The 17,682-nt window shown below is 33.4% G+C and overlaps 1 protein-coding gene across 4 annotated transcripts in view; it reads right to left on the bottom strand.

Annotated features, from left to right (window-relative positions):
• Positions 1-13,385, bottom strand: part of slc37a2 (solute carrier family 37 member 2) — a 30,917-nt gene extending 17,532 nt beyond the window's left edge. For 2 of the 4 annotated variants that reach the window (XM_087251607.1, XM_087251606.1), the window contains exons 1-9: positions 12,834-13,385; positions 11,618-11,699; positions 11,407-11,497; positions 8,979-9,057; positions 8,756-8,891; positions 8,242-8,318; positions 5,526-5,692; positions 3,680-3,717; positions 1,249-1,301 (exon numbers count right to left, since the gene is read on the bottom strand). In XM_087251607.1, the coding sequence (XP_087107733.1) occupies positions 1,249-1,284 (36 nt within the window). In that variant the 5' untranslated portion in view covers positions 1,285-1,301; positions 3,680-3,717; positions 5,526-5,692; ... (4 more) ...; positions 11,618-11,699; positions 12,834-13,385. 4 annotated transcript variants of the gene reach the window in all.
• Between the last annotated feature and the right edge of the window lie 4,297 nt (positions 13,386-17,682).

The raw sequence follows: 17,682 nt of genomic DNA, 5'->3' as shown, positions 1-17,682 counted from the left end.
ACCTAGCAACGCCTTAGCAACCACTTTGAATACCCTAGCAACCACCTAGCAACACCTTAGCAACCACCTAGCAACCACTCAGGACACCTTAGCAACCGCCTAGCAACACCTTAGCAACCACATAGCAACCACTTAGGACACCTTAGCAACCACCTAGCAACCACCTAGCAACCACTCAGAACACCCTACCAACCATTCAGAACACCCTAGCTACCAAAACAAATACATTGTACCCCATCGATTTGCCACGCAAACCCCATTCACATTTCCTTTAGGAAATGTACAATTCTAGTGTTACTATTACTGTTCACTTTTTCAATCCTTCGGCGCGCAACTCCGGCCGCATTTTTTGCCCTAGACTGATGAGTGAGGTGTCAAATCGACCGGCCTGTTGAGGAGAGGTGTGCTATGATTTTTCAAAGAGGGTGGGGGTACACTGCCCCCATGAGGGGCAAGAAAGTAACCCCCAAAATCCCCATAGACTTAACATGGACACAAAATGGCTGACATTGATATCTAGATTAGAGAGTCGTAGAAGCTTCGGAGTGGGCTCATTTTACTCCGCCTTTCAAGTCGGTATTAAGTAGTGACATAACAAACTTGTAGACACTCCCTAGCAACCACTTTAGGCCCCCTAACAACCATATAACAACATAAACAAGCCATATTTTAGCACAGGAATATCGTAGAAAGACAGGATTTGGGTTCTTTTGATGCAGGTTGATCAAATCTCTATCGTCTTCACCTATTACAAAGGCGTTGCCACACCCTAGCAACCATTTACATTACCCTAGCAACCACATAAACACATGAATTTAACCGTTTCTCCGCATTTCTTGCTATTTTGCCCAGTTTAGTACCATTTTGTACCCCATCGATTTGCCACGCAAACCCCATTCACATTTCCTTTAGGAAATGTACAATTCTAGTTGATCCTTATTATTCATACACTTGGGTTTTACACTTTACAACCTTGAACATTGGGTTAACGTCCTCATTTGCAGTGTCAATGACTGGACTAGCAAAGTATGCCACTTGTTCAAATACTGACCCTCGCATTCTCATATAACATAATGCCAACTGTACAGTTAAGTTTTTTCTGAATTCTCAGTTTCTTCATTTGCTGTGTTTTTCAACATTTTTTTTTCTTCCTGCCCTCAAATACTAAAATAACTATTGCAACACACAATGGGGTAGGTTCAAAGAACCCCTGCTTAAAGGGATAGTTTGCCCAAAAAGGAAACTTACCTCATCATTTACTCTCCCTCGGAAGGTTTTAAACATTTATGAGTTTCTCTCTTCTGTTGAACAAAAAAGAAAAAAATGTTTTGAAGAAAGCTGATTGTTGGTACCCATTAACTTCTTTTAGAGGTGACTAAAATACCAATGGGTTGTAGCTACCAGCCTTTTTCAAATTATCTTCTTTTGTGTTCAGCAGAAGAAAGAAACTCAAATAGGTTTGGAACAAATGAAGAGTGAGTAAACGATGGAAGAATTCTGTCTCTTTTTATTATCTCTTTAAGCATTGTGTCAAAAGCCTCAATGATGACCACAGAAGCCAATATTTTATTAGCTTCAGACTTAATGTACATCCAATAAAGATTTAATGTTTTGAGCTGATTTTAGAATGGTTTACACTTGTCACCTGTAAAGATGCACACATTTATTTTCAGCCAATACTGATCACATTTTAAAATTATAGTTAATTACTAGAGCTGGTACAAAGCTAAGAGATGAGAAGAGTGCATTACAAGCTGTTGTCTCAGTTGATAGGTACTTCTGCTTTAAGTTCTCAGACCTGTTTCTCAACTGGTTTACAGTAGCGTAGTGATAATTTCATTTTCATTTATTTAAACAGGATAAATGCACATTGATAATGAAAAAAAAAGCACGAACTGAAAGCAACTAAACTTAACAAATAAAGATTAAGTAAATCAATCAAGTATATTCTCCTATTTTTTGGTCAAGCTTTGAAGTAACAGCATGTTGAGCTGATTTTAGATTGGTGTTTCTGTATTTGGATCTTTAACTTGATTTAAAGTTTTCTTTTATTGAAATGTGTTCTTTTACCCATTTTCTTTTTATAGTAAAGCACTTTGTGACTATGTCTGTGAAAGGTGCTATATAAATGGAGTTCAGATGCAAAAGCCGCTAAACACCTCTCTGCCAAAAATGAGATGATGAGATTGAGTGAATGCTTTAAGCTCGTAGTACACCATCAACAAACAGTTTTGCTTCTAATCATCTAAATTCCAGCGTCAGCCCATTCAGAAATAACAGTTTGCTGGCAAAAGCCTCTAAACACCACTTGTCTTTGACAGCAAAAGCTGCTATATCCTGAGAACCAATCAGAAGGCGCAAATCGAATGATATGTTTTCAACAAAACTGCAAGCTGATACACCGGCTTTTATGAGGAGACTGTTTTATTATGCTTTCGATTTTAAAAGACGGAGATTGATGAACTGGATGAGCCTGTCCGGCTGCCAGTGAATGGCAAATGAAAACGTACCTTTCCTCAAAACTCTGTGCATTATAAGAAAAAGAAACACAACGTGCAGTCAGACGCGTAGCATGCATTCATAACATTTTTATGCTCAGCAACACTACTTTGAGTCCGATTTACTATACATTAAACGGCAACTGCTATTCACGAAAGAGAGTTAAGATGCTGTTTATTCATCCCATGTGGATGCTCTGAGGATAAACAAGAGACCAAGTATGGTGACAATAATTGAAAGCTTCTAAAATTGTCAGAGAGGCATCCCCTTTCAGCCCAGTAGACCTACCATGTGTTTTATTTGCTAATTTAAGCTATTTTTAAACGATAAATATAACGTATAAAACTATACTTGATTTATATTACTTCATATTACCTACATGTCTGATAAGCTTTTTATATTAATGGACAATGCACAGATATTGATGTTTCACAATGTTTTTACACTACACATTATTTGAATCTACCAATGTTTACATTGCTCTTCTGATATTTGGGATTTAGATTTAATGTAAGTAATGACAACAGATAGTTAAGATTTAATTAATGTCAGTTTTAATGTTATTGAATAAAGCACTTACTTGACAGATTTCATTCATTCATTTCATTGTGACATCTTTTAATCACAGCGGAATGAATCGCCACTTACTTTACAGATTTATATAATTTTAATTTTAGGTGGTTTGTGTAATGTGTTTTATGTTTAATAAAATAAATTCTAATAGCCTCTTTAGTGATTTTTCAACTAATTACAATGTCTTGTCTCAATAGGTGGATTTAGAGGTTTTGCAAAAAGCACAAGTGGATTGACCACTTGTTTGAAAAGTATTTTATTTACTAGCTAATAACCTTATGACATATAAAATTAAACTTCTAAACCTAATTATAGGAGCCTCATAGAAAATGCTTATTTACAAGAAAAGAGGTCTGATGGATTTAGAGGGTTTTGCATTTGAATTCCTCAAATATATAAATTTATATAATTTGAGGTTATTTAAATGTTGTATCGACAAAGGTTATGCAAATATTACATTTACATGCCAATTTTTATATTGATTATACTGAAAAGGCGATCAAAGAAGAGTTACGAAGATTTTCATATGATTAGTTTGCAAATAAGGCCAGAAAATTTAAGCTGCAATTCAGTCAATAAATCAACTGCAACCTGTTAGTGAACTCACATGGTGTTGTGGCGCAGTACAGTTTACATCTTCGGGTCCTGTAGATGAGAAACCAAGGCATGATTTATGCAGCACAAATTTCTTTTTTTGTAAAAATAAAAACTGTTAAATTATACTTTCTTGCAACTGACAAGAGAGTTTTAAAGCTTATTGCCATATTGACTTCCCTGAATATTTCATAGCACAAACAAATTAAATCTACAGACATTAACAAGTTAAAATAAAGCTTTTCTACAATAAATAAGTTGATAAATTTAAAAAGATAATATAATATAAAATAGGTTCATCACAATACAAAGACATCAACAACAATAAACACATTAAATAAAATCTAAAAGTTTAAGACTTACTTTTGAATAAAATAAATCTACCATATTTGAAGGATTCACATTTTAAAATAATTCCTTTATCATCTCTCCAGATAAAAATCGTATTCTGATAATATCAAAAATAGGGTATTGCAAAAGTGCAATTAACAGTTATTTAACAATATTGTGTGTTTTAGACATCACAACATTTATACATAATAATTTAGTTGTTTAATGTTGGGCTGTATATTGACGATCTAGTCGCAGTGCGAACCGCAGGGCGCAAAAGCATAAAGGGCGTGTCAGAATCCACTTTTGCTATTTTAAGGAAAAATCTGAAAAATCCGCTCTGTGCCATGGTGCATGGTCTAACAGGGTTGAGCTTATTCTTTTAATGAGTTATGGGTGTGTTTTGAGAATAAACCAATCAGGGTCTCATCTCCCATTCTCTTTAAGAGTCAGTTGCGTTGCGCCATAGCACATTTGCTATTTACATAGTGGACTTTGTAAGTGGAAAAACTGAACGCTTCACTAGTAAGAAAACTGTTAAAGTGAGCATCTACAGTGCGAGAATGAGAGATGAGCCTCCTCATTCTTTACTTTCACTCTTGTGGATAAGGAAACATGTTGTACACACAGACATCCATTAGCCTACATAATTAATTTTGTTAAAGCGCAAAGATTTGTTACAAAACCATTTCTAAATTCAGTTCTAATTTCCAGCAAACGAATAATTGAACAGTAATAATGAAGCATGTTCAGAAAAGTTGTTTTTAAATACACATGCTATGCCCCATATGGTCTTAAACATGACAGGTGGGCAAATCTAAGTTTGTTTTTAATAAAACAAATATAAATGCATATAATAAATAATACTGATAATAATAATAATAACAACATTATACAAAAGCAAATTGTCATAAATATACTAAAAAAAGTCCCCCGAGATGAAGAAGGCAAGGAGGCAGTGGTTTTTATATTTATAAAAAATAATTTTTGTAACATGTTAATCCTTTAATTCTTTTTCATTTGTAAAGATATTTGCGTATTGCTGTACACCCTGTGTGTATTAAGCTATGTTTAAGCGTGGTGCACAACTAACGTGCTCTGCACTGGACTTTAGACCAGCTTTGATCTGGTCTATTGAACAGTCTATTAAGTTCCTTAAAATAGCAACACGTCAGCAATGCGCCTCAACACGTTTCCTTTCTAAGATGAGCGATTTAAACAGCATGCTGCAAAACATCAAAACGACTTTAGCGCCAAACTGAAACTAGCAAACAACAATTGCGTCATGTCTTGCGCCGCAATACGCCGGGTTTATGTTAGGGACCATTGTCTTTCCATTGTTTTTTATTACATTTCTACATTGCAATGCATTTAACCAATTCAAATAATCAGGTTTATGTGCAAGTGACTTAGAGTGTGCAGTCTTTGTTTCTGTTTCCATGCATGCTTCCCCTTCTGCTTCAGTTTTTGTGAACAGCATACGTGCAGAACCAAGCAAAACTCCCTGTGACTGAACATATGTGACTTACTTTCAACCAGGAACAAAAAGCAGATGACTCCAGTGGAAGCAATAATGATACCAGGCACGATAAAGGACAGACCCCAGGCAGATGACACATAGACTCCAGCAATAAGAGAGCCCAGAATGTTTCCTACTGAAGTGTGTGAATTCCAGACTCCCATGATAAACCCACGCCTGCATGAGAAACAAAGCATCAGGAGAACTTAGTACACAGCACTATTAAGCTCTCTTTTCACCTGCTATTAACATGCATATTTAGTGATCTCATCACAAATAACTGGCTGAGATGAATTACTGCTATATTTAAAGGCATAGTATCCCCAAAATGAAAATGTACTCACTATTTATTCACCCTCAAGTGATGCCAAACCTTTATTAGTTTCCTTCATCTGTTGATCACAAAAGAAGGGATTTTGAAGAAAGCTGAAAACCTTCAACCATTGACTTTCATAGTCGGAAGTCAATAGTTACAAGTTTTCAGCATTTTTTAAACTATCTTCTTTGTTTAGCTTATAATGTTTAGAAACAAGTAAATAGCGAGTAATTGAAACTAAATTTTCATTTTTGGGTGAACTTTGCCTTTAACGTGTTTAAATATTGGATTTTATTGACATCTTTCTCTCATCTTTTGTAGCTCAGAACAATGCATGAGCACTACTGAATTAAAAGCTTAAAAGAAAGAGTAAAACAGGATGTGGTTGCCAAATACGAAAGTAATGCATTTTTGTACAATGCAGTGCCAAAGCTATTCGATTCAATCCATTTTTGACAACTTATTAAAGTTGATGAAAGTGGACAAGCTCTAAACCTTTTATAATTGTATTTAGCATGATCTACCTGTGATCAGATTGACCAGAATTGTCTACATGGTCTACAATGGGGCTTACGACTCAAGTACCTATATAAATATATAATTTCTTCTTTTAAGGTCAATATATAATTCAGGGTATCTGCAGGTTTCACCAAGAACAATTTTGACTCAAGTCATTTGTAAGACCATTATGATTGAAAATTTATATAGTTCTTAGCAAAATATTTTATATATTGTGTAAATATAAGCCAGCTTTACTTGTATCCACACATTTTTTTCCAACATAAACATTTACAAAAAAAAAAAAAAAAAAATTAACAAATGTTTTAAAAACTGTAATAAACTAAATCTATGCATAACAATCTGTGCGGGTCAGTGTCCTCAGCAGTAAATACATGGAGCACTTTTAAACAAATGTTATTGTATGGCAAACAATTATAATAAATACAGTTAAAAATCACCTTTTTAAATAAAAAGTTTAAAGTTTTATTGAAATTGATTGTTGGTGATTGGGTCCCACTTTATTTAAGGTGTCGCTTATACCTGTGAACCTACATGGTAACTAGATGTGTAAGTAGTATGAAACTACAGTGTATGTGCACACTGGTACATAGTATTTATTTGTGTAATACTGGTGTAAGTATACACATGTAACAACCCACTGAATAGTGTGTGTAAGTTCAAATGGTGTAACAGGACATTGGTAACAACACTAAGAAAGTACACATCTGTAACAAGAATTATAAAAGTGCATTGCGCAACAGCAATATGTACTTGCAAGTGTTTTCCCACTCCCACACCTGTTTGCATACCATGTACATGTGAACATTGCATGGCAGAACTAATGCTAACTAATGTGGAGTTACCATGCAAGTACACTGGCATCACAAGGTGAAATATTCTAATGCAGCATTAGTTCTGCCATACAAATGTCACAAGTACATGGTATGCAAACAGGTGTGGGAATGGGAAAACACTTGCAAGTACATATTGTTGTTACGCAACGCACTTCCATAATTCTTGTTACAGATGTGTACTTTCTTAGTGTTGTTACTAATGTCCTGTTATTAAATTGAACTTACACTTACTATTCAGTTGGTTGTTACATGTGTGTACTTACACCAGTATTACACAAGTAAATACTATGTACCAGTGTACACATACAATGTAGTTACATCTAATTACCATGCAAGTTCACAGGTATAAGCGACACAATATAAAGTGGGACTGATGTAACTTCCAGTCCATAAAACATAATAATCAATAGGGATGCTCCGATTAGGATTTTTGCAGCCGATACAGAGTACCGATTCCTTGTCATGGTGATCAGCCAATACCAATTCTGATTCTTCAAGCTTTATACAACTTCACCATTGCATAAGCACAATTACCCTTTAAGTATTAAATCTCGCTTTACCTTAGATAATAAATTAAGTGTTGCATACATGTAATGTTCAGAAGCAGCTTTACAAAAAGAAAATAGATAAAACATAACAAAAAAATGGTAAAAAAAAAAAAAAAAAAAAAAAAAAAGGTTAATAATGCAATTTGAAAAGCATTGCTCATGTCTTGTAGCGCTGCTAATGCATAGCTCGGATGCATCTTCCTCTGCTTGTAAACTTGTAAACAACCACTTGCGGTCGGTTCATGAGATCGGCCAGATCAACGAGTTCTGATCGAGTCAATAAATGTGATTATCAGCCAATACAGACCCTAAACCTCGAGTTGAACTTTAAGAGTAAAAGCAACATTTTTTTTCTTTTAAAAAGCACAATTTAAATTTTTTTTTTTCAGTAAGACACTTTTATCATGTGTTTGTGAACATCTGCATTTAATTACATTTTTTTTGGAGGGGAAAATGAGGAAATAGTTTTGCACTGAGCAGGCAGTACAAAATACAACAGTCACTTACTTTCCCTTCCCAAACCAGTTCCCAACACAAGCCACCACTGCCGGCCAGCCTGTAGTCTGAACCAGCCCATTTAATGCCTGTAAAAGAGAGAAGAACAACACTAAAAATCTAAATCAGCAAGTCTGATGAGCACATGACTTAAACATCTTCAAGAAGCAAAGTAATCCGCCTGATTTAGTCATGTGCTGTTCATGTGACTCGCACCAACATGACTCGAGTTTTACTATGAAATATCTCTGGGTCAGTAAGACTGGACTACCACTAACTTGTAGAGAAGCATGACAAAATGACACGCTGATATGCCTTTTATTTGCAAACATGCAAAATGTTTTCATTTTCCTTTTGAAATTTGCTCCTGAAAAGAAATAATACATTTGAAAAGATTCACTTCTGTTATTTTGGTTTCGCTTTTAGAAAAAAAAAAAAAAATCGCTTTCTGGAAAGTTTTCACAGACCAACACACCTCCAGAGGTTTTATAATTTGTTTGATTTATAAAGGAGAGGTAAAGCGTACCTGAACTAAGCAGTAATACCACAAAGAATGGATCTGCCAGTAAAAACCCAAGCCAAACAGAGCAGTGAAAAGGCCGCTGAGAAGCATCCCTGTGCTTAGGTAGTAGCGCAGGGGCAACCGCTCTCCGAATATCCCACTGTAAAACATTTCAAAACCAGGTATCACACCTCAAGCAAAACACATTTAACATATTTAAACTTACAAAGAGTATCCAGCATCATACCTAAAGAACATGCCAACAGCATACGCAACCAGAAAGCAGTTGTCCAGCACTCCAAACAGGTTCTGGTAATTTTTGCCATCTGAATTAAAAAATAATTAAATAAATAAACAAAAAAGATTATTAATGTGCCACTCAAAAGTATGGGGTCAGTAAGATGTTTTTGTGCATGTTTGTTTGTTTTACTAGGAATGGGGGGTCAACTCCAAAAGAGTTGAGTCTGCTTTTTCAAATCCTTCTGAATGAAGCAGTTACATGCTACAGTTATACTGTAACACTCATTCTCAAACATGATGAACACTAAAAGTGCCCGTTTTGAATGCGCATTAACACATTTTATGTTTTTGCTTTTCGCGACCACAAGCATATAGTGCTGTGGCATAAGGTTTGCTTTCACTTTTAAATTCCTAAAAAGCACATACACATTTTGCATTTTAGTTTTAAAGCATTGTGATTTGGATCTGCCTGCGACATCAAGTTTGCTGTGTTATAAATGAAATATAGCATATATTTGTATATGTGTGTGAATTTAGAGTGGATCAGATACTATTGGCAGATCGACATCTTAAATTAGCACTGCAGGTAAAATTATATGCTTAAGTAATTTTTTTATTATTATTTTACCTATGGCTATTTCACAAATAAATAAAATACTAATAAATGAAAAAAGAAGCCAAGATTTAATGTCACAAAATCTGACAAAGCATGTGGTCGTGGTTTTGTTTTGGCCCTGAGCGCACTTAATTTCACCTCCAATTCATTCTTTTGGTTAATTTGTAAATAACTACAAAACAATACAAATTAGACAAAACTAAATTAGTTTCCAAAAGAGGATTTTAAGTGTTCAAAATCAAGACTTGCTCTTCTTTCGATGTATGCCGTCCCATTAACACACCCTTATTGAATTACAATATGAACAAATTGCACAAAACAAACAGTAATGTTTTAAAGTGACGGACTATTTAAAAAGTACACGTTAAAGAAAATCACATTTACGAGAGGGTTTTAATATTTAATTTTTTATTAAATCAAATGGAAAAATCTAGCTATTTTGTTTATTAATCGGTTGACGTTTAAAAAAAAAAAAAAAAAAGAAGTGAACTACCGCAGATTTGGGGCACGCCTTGCATGACCGTCTGTTATGACAGATTACGTCGTTCACTATTATATGTATTAATTATCGAAACAAGACAATTAAAATATGCTGTAAAAAAAAAAAAAAGTGTAGGTTGATAAAGCTTCAATTGACGCAGTAGCATTGTGTAAAGTGTGATATGATACAGCACGTTTAATCCTTGCGCTATTTTAAGTAAATGTAAATAGAGTCGATTCCACTGACTCCAAAATTAGGAGTCGAGAATCGAAGTACATGGCAAAAAATCTGTAACCAAACACACTTGTATTTTACTTTTATTAAAAAGGAAAATTTTTATTACGTGGTAGGTTTACAGAAACTAAGATTATTAGGTTTACTTAATTTCTTCATGATGTCCAAACAAAAATCTATTGTGTGGAACCCAGCATTTTTATTAATGTATAAACTTTGATTCATCAGTGCATCCAAAAAACAGCCACACAGCAAAATCTTTCATCAATAAATCTGAATTTTAAAATGACTTCTGAAAGAAAATATGATGCTACACACTGAAACTTTTCCTAAAGGCTCCTATGGGATTAAGCATTATAGCCACAATACATGTTTTTTGATGCATACATCACAACAGAAATGCCTAATCTAAACAAAATTTAAATTAAAATGAAATATTAAGTTTATTTTTAGTATTATTATCATTATTATTATTATTATTATTATTAACAAATTTTATAATATACCTTTTGTCTTTTGTGAGAATAAATTAAGGCTCACACTAAAAAGATAATAAAATTTTAATTGTTTAAGCAGATATGAATGAATTAAAGGGACAAATAATAATAAATAATAATAATTATAAATATATATATATATATATATATATATATATATATATATATATATATATATATATATTTTTTTTTTTTTTTTTTTTGCTTACCAACACCTGGGCGGTTCTTCATTTTTCTTATTATTAGTTTCTTTTTTCTGATGAACACAAAGGAAGATTCTGAAGAATAATGGATACCAGCAGCCTTCGATATCCATATTAAGAACAAAAAATACTATGGATGTCAATTGCTGCTGCCTTGCAACATTTTTCAATATCTTCTTTTGTTTTTTTTACAAATTTTTTTTCCAAATTGTGGAATAAGAGAAAATGGCAGATTTATAAAAAAACATTTTTTTTTTTAAATTGTTTTGTAAATAAATTGCTCTTTAACTAAACTATCCCCTTAAGGTTTTAGGTGTGTTTTATTAATTAATTTACATTTATTAATAGTTTTATCAATTTATATATATATAATTTTTGCATATATTTTTAAGAATCAAACTTACCAAAAGGAACCCAATCGCACCAGGTATCATTGTCAGTGATGTTAAGATTTGCTGGATGAACAACATTTGAGCAGTTTCTATGCAGCTGGCTCTGTCAGAAATAAATACCACAATTCATTTAACACACCTTCTAATAACAAAAAAAGCAATCCCATGACTTATCTCCTGCTAAGGTGAGGCCTATCAATGTGGTTGTTTACTTTTTTATTACCTTGACAATACTGATAGGCTTTCGAGAGAGATGGTAGCTGGTGTAGAACACAAATGTGAGGAACAGGATGGAGAATCTGTACCTATTTGTGAAGAAATGGGTTAAACAAGGATTTAAAACTCAATAAAAGCAACACAAGTGGTTAAAATGTGAAAAATCTGGGGTTGTTAGCATTAAGTAACAGTCGAGAAATGATAAAACTGAACCACATTACGTGGGCTTACAGGAAACACCCTCACCTAAAGCAAACTCTCACACACTGAATGCTCTGTTTTTTTCTATGCATTTCCTGTTAGCTCATACTGCATACCTCAGGTAGCAACAATGTAGTCTTTAAGATTTAGATCAGATTATTAAAAGCTTGAAATGTAACTGAATATTCTTAAAATAGACAAATTGTTATTGTACACACTTTGGTTCCCAACAGAGTAAATAAATATGCCTTTATGGTGGAATAACTAAACGTTTTGAATTACAGATGCTTAAAGTTGAAGTTGCTTTTATATTCGAACATTCGAAACGTCTCAAAAATATAATTTAAAAAAAGTATTATATGCAAATTCTATATAGGGAAATCATATTAACATCCAACGACTTTTAAAGTACAATATTGTTTACGGAAATAGTGATTGTGTTGTTTTGGAGTCATATTTGCATGTCCTTTCAGACCCAATATTCAAAGCACAATATAGGCACAGTGCCACAAGTTGTCACCTTTTAAAAATGATTGAGGTAAAGTTGGTTTTATATATTTATATAATATATAAATATATTTTTATATTTATATTTATAAATTTTACATTCTTTTAGGAGACAGCTTGCTACAATGCTTCATGTTTTTACCATGGTACTAAGAATATTCTAAAATCACAAGCATCTTGAGACTTCACAAGACTTCAAAACAACATCAGCACTATTTAATTGACTGTGAACTATTCTGTACTTTGCTAGTAATTGCTAATATGATTTCCCTATTTAGAATAAAAAAAATAATCCTTCGGTTTAAAAATGAACAAATATGTGAATATAAAATTAACTTTACCTCAATTTTAATATGTAGTATACCTGAAAACATCAAGCCTATAAATGATTAATGAGGAACCTTTAAGTAGCAGTGCTAAAAATCAATAGTACTATCAAAAATCAATAATAACATCATGAAACAGGCTATCTGAGAATAAAAGTACGCTGTGTTTACATAGGCCTGTCTACTCACCAGCTGTCTCTTGAAAAAGAGGTAATGAGTTTGATGCCCGGAGCTAGAGACTTCATTGTTTTATAGATGTTGTCCCGTAAAAAAAGCTTAACTAAAAAAATTCCGACGTTAAAAACTTAGACATAAAAAAATACCATTACTGTTATGACTTAAAAAAGCGTAAACACGGATTAAAATCTATAATACACAACGAAACTAGCTGACTAATCGCGTTTTACTACTCAGCTTGCGTTAATTCTGCACGACCTAAATCTAGTACGAGTCCACATAACCACGTTCGTTAAAAACCGGCAGTCATAAACCAGACGAAAAGAGTTGCATTTAAAGTCCCCGAGACGTGTTTTTATTGCCTAATTCCATGACTGGAAAAACATCAAAACGCTCTAAATTTCCAAAGTGTGCCATGGTTGCCTTGACTGGAGGTCCGTCTACGTTTTAGGCCGGTTGCTATTAATACTCGTTCGTCTGGTCTACAACATCACATGAGAATTTATCGATCTCTAGCTCGGCCCGTACTTTCGGTCGCCATTCCAGTATTTTTTTTCCACAGCCACTGGTATGAGTGACTGCGAGCGGCATACATTGGATCTGGCGGCGTCAACATGTGATGCGGTGTGACGTCATTTAACCCTTCGTTTTCCGGCTCTCTGATTGTCAGGTGGTCCCTGTGTGACTGGGATTCTATAGCTTTTTCCCTACAGAAAGGAGGGAGTCATACGAGATTTTAAGACAACATAACGATTCATGGCAGCTAAGCGGTCATGTGATATTGAGGAATACAAATAGAGTAAATATAATAATAATATTTTTTTTTCCTTTATTTAATTTCAACCGATTTCTGTATTAAGAGACACTGTTTCGTAATAAAACCATTAAAAGTTTAGTTCAAGCCATTTGAACATTTAATTTGTAATACCTTACTTGTTTCACAATACTTAACCTATTTTAATATAACTGTATTATTCAGTTTCAATAAAACTTGGCAACATTGTTTGCATGTTTATGGTTCTTTGATGTCAGTAACGTGATATGCAGGTAAACAAATAAAGACGTTCATTAAAACTTGTATCTACTGTTTTTTGTTAATTATTTATTTCTATTTCAATGATTTTATTAAGTATTCCCAAACTCTCAAACCGTGCATGTGTACTTCCACCAGGAAGCAACAGAGGCAGCATCTGTCTAAAGAAATCCTGGTTTAGTTCTGTAATAAAGCAAGGCTTTAAGGAGTTTCAACATTTAATCTGCAATACGTTACTAGCTGTTTCAAACTACTTATTTTTATATACTAGCATCTTTCCCATTACTAGTAATTCTTATTCAGTAGCTAAAATTACTTGTGTTAAAATATGTAAAAATAGTACTTACTATACAAATTCTGATTTATTAGAGATCATGACCCATTAAATAAACTTGAGTACTTATTAAGTAGATGGGTACTTATTTAGCAGATACTAATAGGTTTACCTTTTCCAAGAAAATAGAGAGCGTGGCACAAATTAACACTTTTTGGTTTTGGCCGAATAATAAACAAAGGGGTAAGACAAACTATTTTTTTTTTTACCAACAACACATAAGCCTCTCCTACAAATGAGGTTGTATGATTGCTGGACCTATGGTTTTAGTGCAGTATTGCCAAAAGTGCCAGGAGTAAAAATGTTACTATTTACCCCACTGCAGGGCAATTTGTAACAGATAGAGGGTTAGTTGTAACACATGCTTAAAAAGGCAGATTTCATTCATTCATTTTCTTTTCGGATTAATCCCTTTATTACTCTGGGGTCGCCGCACCAGAAAGAACCACCAAAGTCAGATTTTACACAGTTAATTTAAGTGCAATTTACTTTAATAAGTAGCTATATTTCCTCAGTACTTAGCTTAATTTATTTTTATTCTACCACAGTATGTTCATTTATTTATTTATTTATCTATTGTATTAACACATTTGGATTTATTTGCGTTAATATACATTATAATTCAACACATTCATTTGCAGTATTAGCAATAAAACTATTTTTTTGTGTAATAAAATATTTTCTATTAAAAAACATTTTATATAAAAAGTTCTCAACATTACACTCAAAATTCAACAACGACTCTGTTTGTTTAATTGGTATTAACCAGTCTCTGGCTTATTTGTAACACCCTGTAACAACTAACCCCGCTGTGTCGTGTTTTTCTTAAAACTGGCAAGCAGTCTCTGTTTTTTACATCTTTCAATGGTTCCATCTTTTAGCCTGATGGTAATGACAACAATAAGATTTTATGTACATACTTTCACAGATTTCTTTAAAATAAAAAATATAGAGTTTAATAAAAAATACTTTTATGCTGCAAAAATGGTTTCTCCTGTGTTTCTCATCCAAATTTCACCAAACTTTTACAATAATTGGCAGGAATACGTCTGCCGACACTATGTTGAAAACTTGGTGGCATGCCATAGTTAACCCTGAGCAAATACCCAAAAGCTTCGTGATACATTTTAGCCCGAGTTACATTGTGCTGCACACTCCCCTACACATTTTTTTTAGCTACTAGTATTCAAAATTTTACACAATTTTTTTCATTCAACTATACTGAGACCACTTGACTCATAACAGAACTAGCAAAAAAGCAGGAGTGACAAAGAATTTTTGCTAGTAACAATTTAACAATTACTACCTTACAAAATAAATACTATATGTTAAAAAGGTGTTATATTTTAACTATTCTGTCTGAAAACAAAGCTTTGATGATGCCAAATTACCCATGGCCATTCTTCTGTTTTCAAATGTGACAATGAGTTTTTTTTTTTTTTTAGGACCAACCAGTTTCTTTTTTTTTTGTTTTTATATATGTGACATTCACAGCATCCAAGACTTGAACACTTATAATTACTTGAGAAATGGAAGTTTATGGCTCCACCAGAGGAGAAAGCGATTGCTGATTTGGATCATGAAGGTATATTCATATGCAATTACAGCCTTGATATCTATTGACTTTAAGACAGAATTGTAAGTCTGTCACTTTTTGCATAGGAATGAACAAGGAGCAATATGCTGCCCTGTCACAATTTTTCTTTGATTTCTTCAATAAATTCAGGATATTTATTCCTGGTGTAAATTCAATACTAAAGTATTTAAACCAAGACCACAGTTTCATGTTGAAAACTAACCAATATATTGATAATTACATAAACTTGAAACAGTTTCTGAATTGAGAAAAAATGTAGGGCGAACATAATTTTGTCATTTGGGAACCGATTGGATTGTTGGAGGATGGGTGCGAATGGATTAAAGGGCAGAAATTAAACTCGCCCCTACAGTCCTGCCCTAAAAACATTTCATGTGACCATAAATGAAGCAACATCATTTTGACAGGAGAGGAAATGTTTGAAGTGCACAGATACATCATTTATAACAAGCACGATACACTACCTGACAAAAGTCTTGTCATGGATCCCCAGTTGTAAGAGCAACAAATAATAATTCTAGTTAATCGTTTGTAAAAGAGGCAGAAGGTATAGATTTTTCCAATGAATCATCTGTTGAACTGCATCCCACTTATCCCAAATACTGCAGAAGACCTATTGGAACCCGCATGGACCCAAGATTCTCACAGAAATCAGTCAGGTTTGGTGAAGGTAAAATCATGGTTTACGGTTACATTCAGTATGGGGATGTGTGAAGGGCAACTTCAACAGCCTGAGGTATCAAGACATTTGCACTGGCCATTACATTACAAACCACAGCAGAGGACAACTTCTTCAGCAGGACAGCGCTCCTTATACAGTACTTCAGCCTCCTGAAAGCAAAGAAGATTAAAGTGCTCCAGGATTAGTCAACCCAGTCACCAGAAATGAACATTATTGAGCATGTCTGGGGTAAAATGAAGGTGGAGACATTGAAGATGAATCCAAAGAATCTTGATGAACTCTGGAAGTCCTGCAAGAATCCTTTTTTTGCCATTCCAGATGACTTTATTATTAAGTATTTCAGTCATTGCAGAGATGTATGGAGGCCAAGCTCATAGGATTTATACACAATATTAATTATTTTTCCACGGCTCCATGACTTTATATTCTATTATCTCTGTTAAGTAAAGTCAGACCTTACTGTATTAATTAAATGATCAAAAATCAAGGCATGATCATATTTTATTTAGGTAAAATACGTGTAATCTAGAGGCATTTGCCTTTTATTTGAGTCACTTATGATACCAACTGATCAACTAGAAGTCAAGTTATTATTTGTTGTTCCTAAAACCTGAATAGACGACAAGACTTTTGTCAGGTAGTGTATCCAAAAAATTTAAGATTAAGTTTTGATTTCATGCTGACTATAAAATAAGCCACTTTAGCAATTCATTCAGCATAGTAACGCATTTCCTCTATTGACATCAACTTAAAAATTACCACATACGTTGTAATTAATATGTATTTTTGTAATGATTATTATTATCAAACCACTTTGGGCTTCACACTTTTAAAACAACTTTAATACAGCAAAAACTAAAACAAAACAACAAACGATACGTATATGTTTGATAAATGTATTAAAAACAATAATCAAAATAAGTTATCTTTCACAAAGCAATATATGCCCTTATCTACCTTTACAGTATGTGCATCGATAAGATTTTAATATATAACAACTACAATTTATTATTTTATTTTTCTATTACTGAATAATAAAAAAAAAGATTTTCAGTGTCCAGTCTGCTTGAGCATATATAAACTCATGGGCTGGATAAAGCAAACCAGCTTTGAGCTGCACACATTTTTCAACTCACAAGCACATGCTTTTCATCAACATATCCAACTTTTCACAAAAAATTAGGATGTTGCTTTCTGGAAAGGAAATAAATACTA

Source organism: Danio rerio, chromosome 5 (assembly GCF_052040795.2).
Source record: "Danio rerio strain M-AB ecotype USA chromosome 5, GRCz13ab, whole genome shotgun sequence".
NCBI classification, from domain to species: domain Eukaryota; kingdom Metazoa; phylum Chordata; class Actinopteri; order Cypriniformes; family Danionidae; genus Danio; species Danio rerio.
This window is presented reverse-complemented; position numbering and strand designations above follow the sequence as displayed.